Here is a 16,945-nt window from a genome sequence, read left to right on the forward strand (position 1 = left end):
TAGATTCTCCAGGTCTTTTACTAAGGACTCCAGCAAAGGAATGAAAAGCTAACAACTGTTATAATTGTGAGATCTGAAGCCTATTTTAGTAGCGATGCAAAGCACTCAGACTACTACTGACTTCATCCAAAACTGAGAACAATGATAACTCGTATCCTAAATCTGATCATTTTTCCAGGTTGGTATCGTAGCCATACACATTGTAAATTAAGGTTTGGATCCCATGGGAAAAGTTCAGGAGTATCACTTCTGGGATACACATCAGCTCATGAGATGCTGGTGGATGAGTTCATGAAAAAGTAGTAATGGAACAAACATTTAGGCAGAACAATTAGCTAGGAACAAAAAATATCTGGGCACTTTGTGAACTCAAGGATCTCAAGTCGAGGTTGAGAAAGACTTCTTTTCCAGAAGCACGGACAATGCTTCAAACACAATTTATCCAACGCAGTTGTTCTAGACTTGGTAAAATAACCTGCTTACCACAGAGAAAATAAAACAGTTTTCAACATCTTAACCTAACCTTTACAGGTTACAGAAGAATATACTCTACCACTAAGAGGAGGCTTAGCTTCTGAATACACTATGAGAAGCATTCTTTTTTCTTTTACGAGTTCCCCAAGACATCATCCATTCATCTTCCAGTCACCTACACAAAATTAAGGGCACAGAACACAGTATTACTGGTTAATGAAAAAAGGCAAAACTTTATCTTCCCAAAATCCGTGTGTGAGGGAGAATACCGACATAATATTGTGAAAGAACAGTGTAAGTCACATTCCCTTCTCTATCAGTTGATATCTACCTCTTAATGGTCTGTGAAAAAATCCACATATTTAACAGCATTCATACAAAATCACTAATAGAAGAGAGAGGCTGAAAGAAAGCTCTCGTTTTCTGACATACGGTCAAGAGTGCCACCCTAAGTCGCTGACCTTCATTAGCTTCCCCAACTCCCACAACAGCATCCAAGGAAAGATACTGTGCCAAACCACTTGCATCTAAAAAACCCTTTATAGAATCAGCAAGAGACAATAAATCCCCTAAGTAACAGATGAGGTGTTTTGTGACTGGAATTGTATCCAGGCCCAAGGAGAGCATTCTGTACAAAGAGGCAGCATTCTTGCCATTAGAGACATGAGGCCTTTGTTTCATTTTGTGTCAGAGGGCAAAAGGAAGAGAAGGCAGTGAAACCATTAACCCGCTCCTCTGTGAGGTGAGCATCCATTTGCTGCTCCTCGTAACACCACCACAGAGAAAGAAAACAACCCACATAACCTCATACCAAACATCCAGACTTCAGCGTCAACTAAGTTACAAGATACACCTTAGAAAATACACAATTCTTGTTCTCTCATGGATTCTTAATCACACAGGTTATAGCTGTGATCTAAAGAAAAATGAAAGAACATCAGGGAAAAGCAAATACGCTGTTTAAACAAAGTACCGTATGTTGTTAAGCACTCAGATGTATTTGCTTTAAGAAAATTACTTCAGGACATAATCAAAAATGTACCAACAATCATCACATCAAATCAAACAATTATATTAAGGTTCAATTTACAAAAGGTTAACAAATAATTAATACCTGTTTTAATAAATAGGTGTTTACTTCTCATCTATTATTAATCCAGAGATAGCTTCTAGCTGCCTACAGTACTTTCTACTGATGTGTTTCTAACCCTCCCTAACTTGTACTACACATGAATTAACATGAATTACAAGATCTAGAAATTATTTATTAACCCTTCATAAAATTCTAAATAAACCTTAATATGAAGCATGACTAACTTTATACTATTTCAGCCCCATACCCCAAGACACATCAAATACTAGCTCTTTCAAGTTTTTATTTAAAATTCTACATTTTAGTTGGGAGCCACATCACTAGCCACAGAATCACAAATGCCTACGGTGGCTTAGCCAACACACTGCAGAGACAAGTAGTGAAACAAAAGTGGTGGGGAAAGATCACAGGGAACAGTTCAGGTTCTTCCAAAAAGAAATGTCCTGGCTTTTTTGATGGAACAAACATCAATACCACGATAGCAGAATCAGAGAGAAAAAATTCAGTCTGTTGTGATTCAAGACATTGTTTTTCCTTTTTTTTAGAACCAAAAAAATCCACATTACATTATAATATAAATAAATAAAACAGAAAACAGAAAGGTAAATTCCAAAACCCACCACTAGGATCGTAAAAAGGGAACGGCCAACTATTTCTTGGATGCAGCCTACACTTCTCTTACCTGCAAATTTTCAAATACTTAGAAGTCCTATTTAGTGTATCAGACTTAGGGAACAAGATGTATTATAGTTAGGTCTCCTTTTTTTCCATCCAGTATCTTCAAACCTTCACCTTAGTTTTTTCCATAAAATTGCCTGCTGTTGGTTTAACGAAGTTCAGCTCAGACTAATACTTTTCCTTCACTTTCAGAGCCTCTATCTTCATTCTCACAGGCCTCCCCAAGGTCTTCACACTCCTGTCTCTTCTCTTCCTCCTCCTCCTCCTCGTCCTCCTCCTCATCTCCAAAAGTCTCTTCTTGCATTGTAGTAAAAGTGAAAGACCTGGCAGCAACTTGTGCAGCCAGACCAGATGTGAAGTTTAAATCTGTTGATATGTGGAGCTGGGCCAGCCTATGCTTGATTTTTGAATGTAATGCATCCTTAGATGGAGACTGTGAAACCTCTACTCCATCCATATTGCTTGGCTTGAGTTCTTCAACTTCGCCTTCATGCTGATAACACATTCTTTCTTCAGCCCCTGTAGAAATACCTTCATCAGCAGTACTGTCTTTGTTTTTTTCCATCTCAGGATCTTCATACAAGTATTCTGTCCTGCTTTTATCAGCAGCATTCACTTTTGGATTAGAGTCTTTTTCTTCAGATTTATCACAACTTTGGCTGCAGTCCTGATTTTCTGTATCTGAATTCATATGTGATTCCATATTATTTGGTAGCTTCAGCAGTTCTACAGGAGACAAGGGTTTCACTGCAGCTTAAAAAGGGGGAAAAAATTAAATGATAACTAAAAGCAAGCTGCTACATATAAATAATTTATTTGTGTCTGAAAAGATGCAAGATTGTAAGGGTCAAAATGGCTTAAAAAAACCCCAAAACAACAAAAACCACAATCAAACAAAACTTAAAATAAAACAGTGTTTTGTAATCACAAAGATGAAGTGAAATGTGATAGCTGCTTGTTGTAACTACTCCTTAAAATCTGTGTCATAAAGAGACAGCACGAAATTGATGATGCTTAAAACCGGCATCAAACATAGATGATGCATTCAATGTTAAAGTAAAAAACAAGAAAAACTACTGCACTGTATACAGATAAGAACTTTCTTCGTTTTAAGCAACAGTTTACCTAATCCATTAACGACAGCTGGTTCATGAAAAAGTCCTCATAGGCAATATCTGATCTCATACACCACAACATATAAATACAATACGTATTCATACAGTCAGATAAGGTGTCCTCACAAATAAAGTGTGGTTTAATTTAGCCTCTCTTGAAGTTAGTAGCAGCAGCGAGTCCCATTGCCAGCAACGGGATGCTTGCCAGGAAGTCTCTCCTCTCCCAGTGTTAAGGGTTAGTATAACTTGGTACAATCACTTCTTGAAGAACAGACGTCTTTCTTTTTAAGAAAACGATATAATGTCCATTTCCAAGTAACAGATTCCCTAAACTGCAGTAGCTCCATTACAGTAGCAGCACGAACATAAATGAGAGCGGCAACAGCAGATTCCCAAGTAGCATTTCCCTTTCTAATTCCATTCTGACTTTACCCCTGTAAGCAGAGATGAAAATAACTCTGGGCAATACACAAACTTTTAACGGGAAACAAAATTTACGGTATTGATTTTTCTATCGCATCCTATTTTAGTAATATTTACTTTAGCTAGCTGAATACAGGCACATAATTTGGTTGTCACATTGATAATATTTGTCATTATCACACTGAAAGACTGTGACTTCAAATTTGTACTGTATTGTTTGTTTTAAAACCTTATATACCAAAGGAGCACTGCACCAGATTTATCTCGATTGTTAATAGGGTAGATCTCTCCCCATTTTGTAAAAAACATGCTCCTGCTTATTTCTGCCCATTTGTTTGAAGAGGCAGGAATATGCACAGTAATCTTATCATTTGGGAGTGAACTTGTTGCTTACTTCCTCCAAAGAATACTTCCAAAGCCAAAATTTCTTGAAAAAAACCAGATACTTCAGATTGGTAGCTGGCCAATTTGCTGAGTTGATTAGGTAATAAGGGAGGTGGAATTCATCAATTCTCAGAGTGTAGCTTCACAACTCTGAGAAACAGCTGTATAAGAACTATTGTATGGACAAGGTTGGAGAAGGGGAAACAGCTGGGTACAACACAACCACTGCCAGAATGAACTTTTTGGGGGGAAGAGGTTAGAGGAAAGACTAGAAGTGATTTTGCACCAGAAGAAAGTTGTTTTCCAACGTTTGGCTGGTAAATGAAAACGAAGCCCCTAACAACTTCACAGACCTCTTCAAAGCCACTTCCATTTTACAGGCTCAAGAGGATGCCAAAGGACAAAAAATATAAGGTCACCAACACTTCTATAAATTACCTACCGCCCATAAATTACCTACTGTAAGTAGTATTACCATGGTGCTGGGCCTTGGCAAATTTGCTTTAGTCTGGTGCTCTGCTAAGATGGTGTTTTTCTCCTGGAATTCAATCTATCATCTCCAGTTGACTTCATGCTGTGTTCTTTAGACATATCAACTTGTTTGGGGCTGACCTCTTTTATGTGGAAACCCTCACTAGCTCCTCCTTCAACAAACCAAAACCCCTAACAAATCACAATGGCTTGCTGGGTGACTTGACTAACAGACTAAAGCCTTTGAATATTTCAGGATCTTTTTTTTTTACAATAACCACAAGTTAGGAGAACACAGGATTTCTGGAATACAATTGTCCTGTAAAAGCAAGATTTAAGAGAGCTATGGAAAAGTGTGATATCGTGGCCATCCGTTGGCTTGGGCCAATGAAGAACAAGAATATGAATCTTTCTGGGTTTAAATACTCCAGATAAAGTAAGTCACAAATGTGGAAAACACAGCTCACAAAAATGTTTCTTTAAGGAATGACTTGTGTGTATGGATAAATTAAAGTCTGCAGCAATAATATAGCAGGGTTCATTATGTCATATTTAACTGACTTGTGTTTTTTTTGAAGACATCGTGAAGAAATTCCTTAAAAAACAGTAGAAGATGTTATGCCTGCTGTCCATATCAGTCTTTCAGACTAGACACACACAGCCTCTGAGCCAAAAAGAGACAATATTTATTACCTTCATGAACTGCCCTCTTTTTTCCCAGTTTTGTACAGGATGGAAGTAATCAATGATCAGTCTTAGGCAGTTGGAGGAAATCACACTTTCCTCCTTCCCCACCACTGAATCTCTAATCCTAAACCAACGTAGTACCTATACATGGAAAGGAAAGGAACAAACATGAGCCACAAAGGCTTCCAGGTGAATAGTTAATGAAGACTACAGAAGTCAGCTGACTCTTTCCAGCTATGGCCACAAATGGCCTGAGGATATATGGATGTGGACAGGTAACGTGCTAAACTAGATAAGGAAATATTCTACACAAGCTCTCCTGACAAGTACTCTTTCTGCAGCAGTCACTAGATCTGTCAAGACTTGAACTGGAGGGAGGATTTCTTCCTCCTCCCTTCAGCAAGGAGTAAGGGAAGACTTAAAGAGATTTATGTGAAGAGTTGTGTGGTGTCACATCTAACACCAGAACGATTATACAGAAACCCTGTTCTTGAGCAGACTGATGCAATCTGGTGTCTTAGGTTTTTTTAATTCAACTATAAGAGAAGTCATTACCAATGGCCAAGTGATTTCTTTTACCATAGTCATAGCTAAATGGACATGAAGTAAGCTGTGAAGAACAGATATTTTTGTGGATTTGATGTCAACAGAAACAGTCTCATAAATAGGTATGGTCTGTTACTGTGTGTTCCCAATAAATTATTAAAAGATGCAATCCATGGTCTTTTTTTCTGGTAGACATTGGCAGAAGCAGAATCCTTGGATATGTTACCAGACTTGAGGGTTGGTTTTCATAACACAGAACTTGAAACTTTTTAGAGGGCTTTTCCTAACTCATCTTTAAGAGGAAGGAATGAAAATGGAAAAAAGAAGGGAAAAAGGAAAAGACGAACTACTGCCAATTCTGAAGATAATAAATCAAACAGCTCAAGCAGTGAAAAGAATCAGGTTGTATCCAGTCTTATTGCTGGAACAGAGACAGACTGGTTGAGGCAAGAGAAATTTTCATATTCCTGCCTTCAAGTGCAAGTGGATGGAGCAGTTCTCACAGTTGATAAAGGCTAGTTTAGAAGAACTCTTCTTGTTAGGTGCTTTTTTGTTGTTTTGTTTGGTGGTTTTGTTTGTTTTTAAACCCATATTCTATATACTTACTTTCTCATGGAAACTAAAGCCAGTCTTACTCTTTTATGACCCTTTAATATTGCAAAGACTAGCTCTTCACTTTAACCTATATGTTTTTCTAAGTCTGGGATAATCTCTGAAGGTTTCTTTAAATTCTGGAAAGTAATTTATTTATTTATGCACCCTGATTAAGATTCATATTACTGGAAAGCCATGAAATAAAGTCAGTTCTGTTTTCATGGTTTATACCTGACAGTTCTCTTTATGCTTTCTTAATATTTTGTGTGTTTAATATTTTAGCTCACTTTTGAGAGCCAAATTCCCATTTCTCTGACTTCTTTTCAATAAATAGTAAAATGATTGCTGTAAGTAATATGAAGAGATGGAATAGCAAACTAAGGCCACGCAGATCTATCAAAGACATTACTATAGCTAAGCACTGTCCAAATTCTAACATAGTCAGAAGCTGATGGCAGACACCTACCCTTTCTTAGAAAGGCATTAATTTTCAAAAGCAATGCTTACCATGGTCACTGAATAGCAGCTGTTTCCATTTCTGTCTTTCTATTTCTGAAGCTTTAAATCCCAGTACAGATTTCAATTCTTGTAACACCCTCTTAGATTCTTGTCTCTCTCGTTCTTGTCTCTCTCTTTCTTCCTGGGAAAAGCAGTAAAAATCTTCCCTTTTGTATTCATTCTCTGTATCTGAATAATCAACATATGCTTCCAATTCCTACAGAAGAAGAAAAAAAAAAAAGATCTTCACTGTCAGTGTAGACCCTTGTCCTACAATCTGATGCACAATCAAGTGATCTCAACACAAGCCAACCACAGTAATAGGATGGAGTCCTGTTTGAGTAGAGCCAGTGGATCTGACACTGCTCTCAGTTATATATGTATAATTTTGGAGCAAGTACACTCATTGAAAGTTAACTTTACTGCAGTCATCTAGGATTTACTTTCATAAACAATTATGATCAAGTGATATATCTTGAAAAGGGGAGTCTATTTCCCCATAATTACAGGTGGAAATAAGCAATGATGATGTGGGTTACTTTTTTTTTTTTTTTTAAAATTTACACTGTAAGGAATTCCTCCTCAATCAGGCATCTTGCTAATTTAAGTTCTGTAAATCCCTAGTAACAGCCTGTTGAGAACAGCAGACTCCTCCAATTTTAACTATATTGGCTTACAAGCATGAAAAAACAGACCTCTGTTTATGTTGTAACAGACAGCCAGTAAAGTTATTAGTCCTAGCAATTTGTTATGGAAAAAAATCTAGAAGGAATACATGTCGGTAGGCTTGGGAGAAGGTGAGGGAAGGACAGAGCAGAACACGGGTGCTTTCAGAATGCATCTGCCACTCAGGTCTGGGATGGAGGAGGCCAGCCTCTCTCCAAGATGGCCCAACACATGAGTTCTCCAAACACCACAAAACTGTCCAGTGTCACAGTCTGTTTTAGGTATCCAAAACTGCAGAGATTACTCAAACTAAAGTCAGGCTGGTTTGTTTTGGAGCTTGTAACTTTTTTTATCTGTGTCAGTTCATCTAACAATATGCAAGTAGGACTATTTCATATACCGCCTTTTAGCAATTCACATTTTTTTTTCTATATTACTCTGACTTGTGTTGCTGCTCTGCTTTTGTCACTTACTTCTAATGATATATATGAGAAGAAGTGAACGCTAGTGCTCTTTTTTCCAGGATGGGGAATACCTCCCCATGGAACAGCAAAAGGAATATACATAATCTTTTTCTCTAAGTCCAATTATGAAATGGCACTGGTTACCTACTGGATCTGTCTTGGCAAGACAAGAAGATCACTGCACAAGCAACTGAAAAAGGAATGGATACAGCAAACAAACCCCTTAATTATTCTTTCAAATGGTCCTTTTTTTTTTTTACCTGCTCTTCAGGGATTGGATCTTTGTTTTCTATGTATATGGCAGGCTGTGTTAAAGGTACTGTAGTACGCTGTAGGTTGTCACAGGAAACTTCAAGTTTGCCTTGAGAGGGAGAGAAGAAAAGGGAGTAAAAAAAAGAAAAAGATTGAGTGTTGAATGATGTTTTTGACTCATTCAGGCAGGACTGACACACATGAAAATAACGGTGAGAAGACTGATTAGAATACATTGAAACACTGTGTTAGAGAGCACTTAAATAACACCTATTTTGATATAAGATGGGTCTGATGAAGTTAATCTTTAAATACTTAAACTAACAAATTCCCAAATTTTTATTGACTTTGAAAACCTGCAGATGGCAAGAAAAATTGGTAAAACCAAAAACCAGACTTGGTGTTTAAAAAAAAGTTTAAAAGTTTAAAAAGAGAAGTAAAATAGAAAAATTATAGGCAAATCAGCTTCAAATCATTGGAAAATATTGGAAGAAATAATCAAGCAAAATTTGCAGGAAGCTATATGGAAGGTAGAAAAGAGAGGTGACAGCCAGTGAAGGTTTGCTGAAAACAGAAGATGTCAAATCACTCCATTTTCATATTTCAACGCAGTAACAGGTCTTATGAATAAAAAGAAGCCAAAGAAATTCTGCATTTTGTTTTCAGTATGGCTTTTGACATGGTGTCATGGCATACTCATAGGCAAAATGCATAGGCCAGGAGAAGTTTGTACTGGGTGCATAGAACAGTCTCTTGAACAACCAGCGTAGTTACCATTTTCAGACAGGAAAATATACTGATTGAGGACTTTTCTCAAGTCCAATACTCATTAATATTTCCAATGGGTGAAAGAAAAGTGCTTCAGCTCATTAAATCTGCTGACATTGGGATAATCTGCAAGGATACTGAAGGGCACAATAAGAATCAAAAATAATACTGGAAACTCAGAGATACAGCCCAGGAAGAACTCGATTTCAGATACAGCAGTTTGGTGACAGTGGCTGCAAATTTCTGTGCTTTGGTACAGTCAAATGCACAAATATATGACAACTGACTGGGGAGCACCACTGCAAAAAAAATGTGAGGAGCCTAACAGCCAACTATACCCTGCTGCAAACAAAAAGCAAAACTACATACTAGTACACGTAAACAACAGCACTGACTGTTAGACACATGAAATTACATTTCTACTCTGGCACTGATCAGGCTGTGGATGGAACATAGTGCCCAGTCTGGGGCTACTTCATTCAATAATACTGTGGACCAACTAGAGGGAGACCTGACAGTGGAAATGATCAGAGGACTAAAAGTATAGTCGTGAGGGAAGACCTGAAGGACACAGAGTCATGTAGAGAAGATAGAAAAAAACATATTAACTGTCTTCAAAAATGTAAGAGCTATAAAGAAGAAATGGGTTTCCACTGTGGGTAGATCAAAAGTACTGCTTTTAAATTGCAGCAACAGCTATTTAAATTCAGTAATAACTTTCTGCTGGTAATGGACTTAAGTGCTGGAATAGATGCTGGAAATACTGTAAAATGTATCTAAAGAGAGGTTTGTAGAAACAGGTAAACAACATTTACTCACAAACACTAATTTACCCTTGAGAAGGGAAATGGGCTAAATGACCTTGCCAAGCCCCACCTATCCCTCTTTTCAAATTCTAATCTATACACTGAACACTTAGGGAAAATAGGCAGCTCACATTAATGACAATTTTAGTGGTGCTCAGTTACTTGCTTTTGCAAACAAGGAAAGTATGTAATTCCCTAGTTGTCTGGGCTGAGCTAAAGATTTGACATTCCAGAAATATCTAAATGCAGTTTAAAAGAAAGGTGAAGCATGTTGTAAAATTTGACACATGGAAAATTGACAGGAGATATTTATCAAGGCCCCTTGTCCATTGCATAACTTTGCCTTGTAATAAAAACATTTTAATAATAATAATAATAATAATAATAATGACAGCAACAATAGAAATATGCTCCTGAAGGTATGAAGACAAATTTGGAAGAGTATATCTAAGTTACCAATTAAAATCTCGCCTTCCCAAACTAGGAGTAAACCAGCTGCTCTAATATCTACAGACTGCTCTAATATCTACAGTCTACAGACTGCTCTGTCTGCCACCTATATGGGATGATGCCATTGCTAAGGATATGCTTCAATATCATGAATTCACAGTGTTTAACTAAAACTGCTGCCGTGCAGTGAATTAAAGGACTGCAAGATCCAGCAGCTTGCAGCAGAGTACTATGGCCTTGCTCTTATGAATATCTAAAAAAGTTGTATACATTTGCAAAGATAAAGACAGTTTAAAAGAAAAGAGCATTGAATTTAAAGTTTGAGGGATATTATTTCAAAGATCATTAAAGCAACACTGTAACTAGCCACAAAGGGTATCCCATTCTGTAAAATTAGCAGCAGATTACTGCATGCTTACATTGTTGAGGCCTTAAGTGGTAAATCAGTTTTATCAGTGACAAAAAAAGGTGAAAGAATAAAGATGACTGAAAGTCTAGAATCAACTTATGTTGGAAATAAGCAAAGATCTACATGTAGATCAATGATAAATAAGGCTATCATTACCCAATGAATTTAAGTAGAGGTGAATTCCCCTCAAGGTGCTAAAGCCCCACTTGCTCTCAGGCTCTTCTCTATCTGGCAGGATCAGTGACTAACGGCACTGGTTCTAGAAATACACTAAATATCCTGTAAACAAAGAGGCCAAACAGCATTCAACTAAAGTAACCATATACTATAATATATGCTAGTATCACCACCCATGAAAGGCTGATGGGAATGTATGAATGTTCAGTCAGTTAGACTTCAAGGCTTGGCTTTGACAGAGTTTGACAAAATGAACTATTTAACATAGCTTGAGAAACCTGCTTTGACACATAATGATTTAGGGCAAGAAGTATGTAGTGCTTGCGGAAGGAGACTTATCTGTTTAAGCAGAAAACAACTAAAGATACACAAAACTGCTCTGAAAATAAGTGATAGGCAGCTATACATGATGCTACAACTAGGATAGCCCACAGTTCAAAACAGCTCCTTAGTGGTTGGAAACTTCCAACTCCTGCTTTTGTTGAAAGCATGCTGATGCTGGATGGACCAATATGTTCCCAGTTTCTTCCTCTCTGAGGAGCAACATGGGCCTTTTGCTGCTGCAGCTGCTGAGCTGAGTTCTACTTCTCATGGAAGAAAACCTTCCAGTGCTGAAAGCAATAGGAACAAAGACAGACAAGCAAAGATATGTTTTTGCTTAGTATATAAACATGGTCAGAATGAAACCCAAGCAAACAGTAAATTTAAATATTGGACACATTTGTATTTAAAGAAGAAAAAAGACTTACTTTGTTTAAATACTAAGCACAATTATGAGATACTGCTTTTAAAAATATTTAACAAATATATACAGCTTTTAGGTAATGAAATATTTCCTCTCAAAACTGGGTCTAAGCCATCACAAACAGCTGCCTCTTCAGCAATGTTCATAACTGACATTGAAAATGGTATTTCTACTGCTCTACTGGTTGAACTAGTTAGTTGAACTAAACATCTATTGCAGCAAAAGTGCTGGGCATCCACTCAGACACAACAGTTTACTACCACGGGGTTCTTACTACAGGTCTTGTCAAAAGATTAGTTTAGTTTTGGATAATAGTATATAAAGACAAAAGAAAGATGTGCTTAGCTGCTATATTATTTCATCAGGAAGGTGTCTTCTTACAAAGAGCTTTCAGGAAGCATTGAAAAAAAGCCAAGATGATTTAATGAAGTAATTCACATAATCGTAACTGACAGCCAGCTGTTAAGATTTGTAGAAAGACAGCAGAAGAATTAGACTTGATTTTATGCACAGCTTGAAAAGGTCAGCTCACAGAAGCTGGTCTGCTTAGAAATACATCAGGAAAGTCAAAGTAGTCAGATAAAAATAGTTTTCAATGACCAACATAATTTAAAAGTAGCTCCTGTGGAGTAATTCAGTAAACTTGTTGCCAGATAGAGATTCAACACCAGCACATTTTCAGGAAAGTCACTGGGCAAAAGTGAAAGTGAAGGATTTTGGAATTTTTTATTTCCCACACAGTACCTCCCTTCTAGATCACACACTAGGTTATTTTTGTACTGAACTTTAAAAGGAAGCAAATTACCATAAAAATGCCTGCAGTGATATTTATACACAAAGTAAAAATAAAACTAAAATAACTAAAAATCCTATGGCATGCAGTCTAGAAGAGCATTTAAGGAAAGGGGAAAAAAAAAAATCAGTAGAACTGCTGGTTGTTGAGGGTATCAACGAAACACAACAGGCCAGTACATGCAAATGTATCAGACCACATCTAATATCCTCATAAGTTGTTTTACGCAGTACTGAGATGGAAGTTGTAAGACTAGACTATCAGGCAAAGTACACACAAATTTGGTTATATCATGTCTGGACCTGCATGGAGCCTGCATTAGGCCTCCCAGTGCTCCCAGTTCTGATGTAAGCACGAACAAGGTCAGCTTGCATACCTCTAGGCCCACAGCAGTCTATCTATCTACTGGATATCCCACCCATGTATCATTAAGAGCTTAGCTCACTACAGATTTGGATTGCTGTAGGTAACTTGCTGATACCCCAAGTCATCATTTTCCTAATGCAGTCTCCATTACGAGCATTTTTCAGATGCTGGCCTGTGCCTTCCTAGGACAGTAAAAAAAGTTCCTGGAAGAAAAGAAAGATTAGAAATTATAGGTTCAACTCCATGTCAGGAGAGCCTGAGCTCACTTCCATTAGTTAAGCTAGTTATGATTCACAAGAACCACATGGGTAGTACAGGTCACTGAGGAGAGGGACATGAGGCAAAACACTGGGATATGGGCTCAGTGTGACTTTTAAGCACACAGAAGATTAGCTCTAGATTAGCACTCGCTCTCTCTCAGAAAGCAGGCAAATGGGTATTATATGTTCAATACATCTTCTACAATTTAAAATGTTCAAGGAAATGTTATTGTCAAGAAAGTTTCATGACAAAGCCATTGTCATTTCAATTAACTATGTAACTTTTACTCAGTAAATAAATGAAAATCTCAGGTATGGTTCATTAAAATCCTACCCCTTCACATGTGATTCACCAATCAAAGGTAAAAAGCCATTATCGGCCTACACCTGGAAATGTAACAATCTGAATCCACAGGTCTAACAGACTGAGTTAACGTGTTTACTTTTTTTGCTGAAACAAAAGCATCAAGGTCATCACAACGAAAAAGTCTGACATATGTATATAGTTTTCCAAGCTGTATAGTGGTAAGACCTTCTTCAGCTCAAATTCTGATACATGGGCTGACCACTGTTTTGATCCATTTGACCATTCCATCTCTAGAGTGTATCCCATTAGTTGTTAAATTTCTCTCTCACATTTACCTTTTTTATTCGGGTTTCTTCCACTCATTTTTTCCACCTGAGAAATGGCTTCTTCCCAGCAGCTGTTGCTTGCCTGGATATGAGGCTGAATAAACTTTAGTTTTTGTTCCAGAACCTGATGGGCTTCTGTTGTCAACTCAGGTGTCTCCTTAGTGCTAACAATTTTCTCAAGCTCATCCTCAAGAATTATTACCCTAAGTGATGAGAAGGTGAAAGGAAATAAGTAAGAATAAATACTTGACTTCATCATTCCTTCGAGTATTTAATTTAATATCCTGTTAATTTCTTCAAGTTTTAAGAATCTAACTCAGCCAACTCCTCAAAGATGACCCAAAATTTTAAAAATAATCCTTTTCTCCACATCGATACATTGCTCTCCTGCATTCACTATAGTAATTCTTATATGTAAGATTAAAGGAGTAGGACAATTTCAACTATTTCACCAAGGCAGTGAGGAATCTTTAAAAACATTTACTAGGTAGTTAGTATGAGCTAAACTTTCTTATAAAGCATTTGGTATGTTGCAAAATTGATGAAAGATGTTTTCAGAATTTTTCAAGGGAGTGACATGTGAGGCAAGATCTTAATGCACTGCTTAGCTTTGAATTTTCACCAGACACTTAAATAACCAAGAAACAATATCAGATTCCATATTGAACCAAGGATTTTTGACCTCCTACTATGTGAAGATATGCCTATCATTCCATAGATATGACTATATATGATATAGTCATAGATATGACTATACATATCTGCCTTTTATGGTTTTAATCTGGGATACAAGCTGACAACTCAAAGAACTCAAGTTTGAAGCCTTCTTCTTACAGGCATATTCTCATAATTCATGTGTAAACTTACTCATTGAGCAGTGCCTTGAGATGAAGCTGCAAGCTGCGTACTGCTGCCTGAAGACTGTTCAGCTCTCTTGACTTCTGCTTTGTTCTGGTTGGCCATTCAAAACCTGACTGATGCTGAGTTTCAAAGTATCGATAAAACTCATAGCTTCGCTTAAGCTCCTCTAAGCAAGCAGCGTGTGTATGAGGTAGGCCTTGAGTCACATCAGACAAGATATGATGAGGCAGCCGTTCAGGGGAGACCAAGGGCTTAGGGGACGCGTTGGCTGGGGAGAGAAGCAGCACCAGCCTTCTGAAGAATTCTGAACTCTGCCCTACCCAGAGCTGAAAGAGGACCTGCAAAACAGGGTATGGTTAGCTCTGTGCACCTGGGAAGACAGCCAGCATCCAAAGTAAATGTACAGATACACCATGGGAAAACATTCCTTGGCCAGCAATAGGAACTTTGAAAAACTGAGAAAATCTGCTGAATGTCTTTGAAGGGTATCCCAGACCACGTGAGGTTCAGATTTTGCAAGCCTTAGGTGACTGTTAATTATTCAATGAAGGATATTATGAGCAATGATGCTCAGAAGGTTGTCAGAGGCCTAAAAACTCGTATTCTCAGCCAGTTTCATTATTTGCTATAATCTCCACATACCCTACAGCTCATAAAGGGCTGCTTAAATTCCAGCTGAAGCAAAGACATTTTTTTCCTTTATAATGCTAAGCTATTGTTGCTATGATCTACTAACTACCACACTGCCCCACACCCAACCTCAAAACATGTCTAACTGTACTGTACTTCAACAAAAAAAATTCTACATCTGAAGAAAGCTGTGCTGCTAACAATTTTTATTTTTTTTCAGTTGAAGTGTGAAATTTCACCAATACCACTAAGGCAGCTTGTAAGAAATTAATTGATTCACAGTGTTATATATGGTACAAAAGAGGTCAGTCCATCTGGGAGCAAGGAAACGCTCTATTTCAATTTCTTGAGAACTTCCACTTCCAATGAAACTAAAAGAACGGTTTTCTTAATTTAGGGAAGACTGTTGGCTCAGTAGACCATAACAGAGCAGTAGCATCTTATATCTCTAAAATGAAAAGGAAAGGTTATGACACTTTTCTCTGCAATACTGGCCCTTACTAAAAGGCATCAACTGTAGGTGACTATGAGGTGTAGTCTGAAATCTGTTCTCAAGCATTTCAGACCAAGGAAGATGAAGTAATTACTCATCATGCTTTTTTCCACCCCGCCTTCATCTACAAAATAGGAGTACATCAACATCAACAATGTACTCGTACTGTGATTTTGGATCTATAGGATTTGAAATAATATATTTACGTTTTTGTACTCATACTACTATGGACAAGTAGCATTTTTTTCCACTGTGCAAACAATCAAGAGCAAAATGTTCAGAATATTAATACAAAAAATGAAATGCCTTCAGACAGATGTGGTCTGATATACCTCAAGGGCATATAAAAAAATACTTGGATGCAAACTAATATTCCAAAAGGAAAAAAAAATAATTCTCAATTTACAGAAGATGGTTATGAAAAGAAAGAACACAGAAAGATATTAAATTAATTTGGGGCACACATATATATTAAAATAAAAAGCAAACAAATAGGCAGCAATTACCCAAGTGTCCCTGATAGTGTGGTGCTCTGGATAGAAAGTTAAGAGCCCATGCTGTAATAAGCACAAAAAAAGACCAATTTCTTCCACCAGACACAAGGCAAAAGCAGAGAAAAAGTAGCACACAAAAGTAGTGGACTCCAGGGATTGATAATAATAATAATCCAAAACCTACCTGAAAAAAGGCACAATGATGAGAGAAAAGGAAATTTCAGATGTTTAGGGTTGCAAATAGCTTGCTCTGCCAATGACTTCTGATGATTTTTACTGACAACTAAATTTCACCCAAAACATCCATCTGGTCTCCTTCTCAGCTTTAATCAGTTTTTTTTCTTAAGCCAAAAATTTTCACTCTTTAAATTGGTTTAGCTCAAGGACAAGGCAGCCAAAAGACACAGGCTACATTGGTCGTATGGCCTAGACATGGACTTGAATGAAAATGAAAATATTAACCAAATCTGGATACACATCTGTATTCTACCTGCATTTTAGCAAGACAAGTTCTCTCAAATTAAAAAAAAACCTGAAGAGGACTGACCATAAATCCAGGGCTTGCAACACAAATATGTCCCAAGGTTATCGAAGTATATCTATTTTATTATCTATGCCAGAATCTGTTTGAGGACTGATTTATGTTAATTTAGCTTGGTTCAACTACACAATACCTAGCCTACATAGTTATGAGTTAATGTAAACTGAGATCTAC

At 37.3% G+C, this 16,945-nt stretch overlaps 1 protein-coding gene across 6 annotated transcripts in view; it reads right to left on the reverse strand.

The window, feature by feature from the left end:
* Positions 1-680: 680 nt before the first annotated feature.
* VEZT (vezatin, adherens junctions transmembrane protein) overlaps positions 681-16,945 on the reverse strand; it is a 60,104-nt gene continuing 43,839 nt past the window's right edge. For 3 of the 6 annotated variants that reach the window (XM_074902723.1, XM_074902721.1, XM_074902724.1), the window contains 5 exons: positions 14,620-14,951; positions 13,762-13,955; positions 8,354-8,454; positions 6,973-7,180; positions 681-2,998 (listed from right to left, as the gene is read on the reverse strand). In XM_074902723.1, coding sequence (XP_074758824.1) covers positions 2,409-2,998; positions 6,973-7,180; positions 8,354-8,454; positions 13,762-13,955; positions 14,620-14,951 — 1,425 coding nt within the window. In that variant the 3' untranslated portion in view covers positions 681-2,408. Of the gene's footprint in view, positions 2,999-3,061; positions 3,795-5,355; positions 5,467-6,972; positions 7,181-8,353; positions 8,455-13,761; positions 13,956-14,619; positions 14,952-16,945 lie in introns of those variants that run through there. The other 3 variants (XM_074902727.1, XM_074902725.1, XM_074902726.1) reach the window with 2 other exon arrangements.

This window comes from Athene noctua, chromosome 3, assembly GCF_965140245.1.
Source record: "Athene noctua chromosome 3, bAthNoc1.hap1.1, whole genome shotgun sequence".
Taxonomy (NCBI): domain Eukaryota; kingdom Metazoa; phylum Chordata; class Aves; order Strigiformes; family Strigidae; genus Athene; species Athene noctua.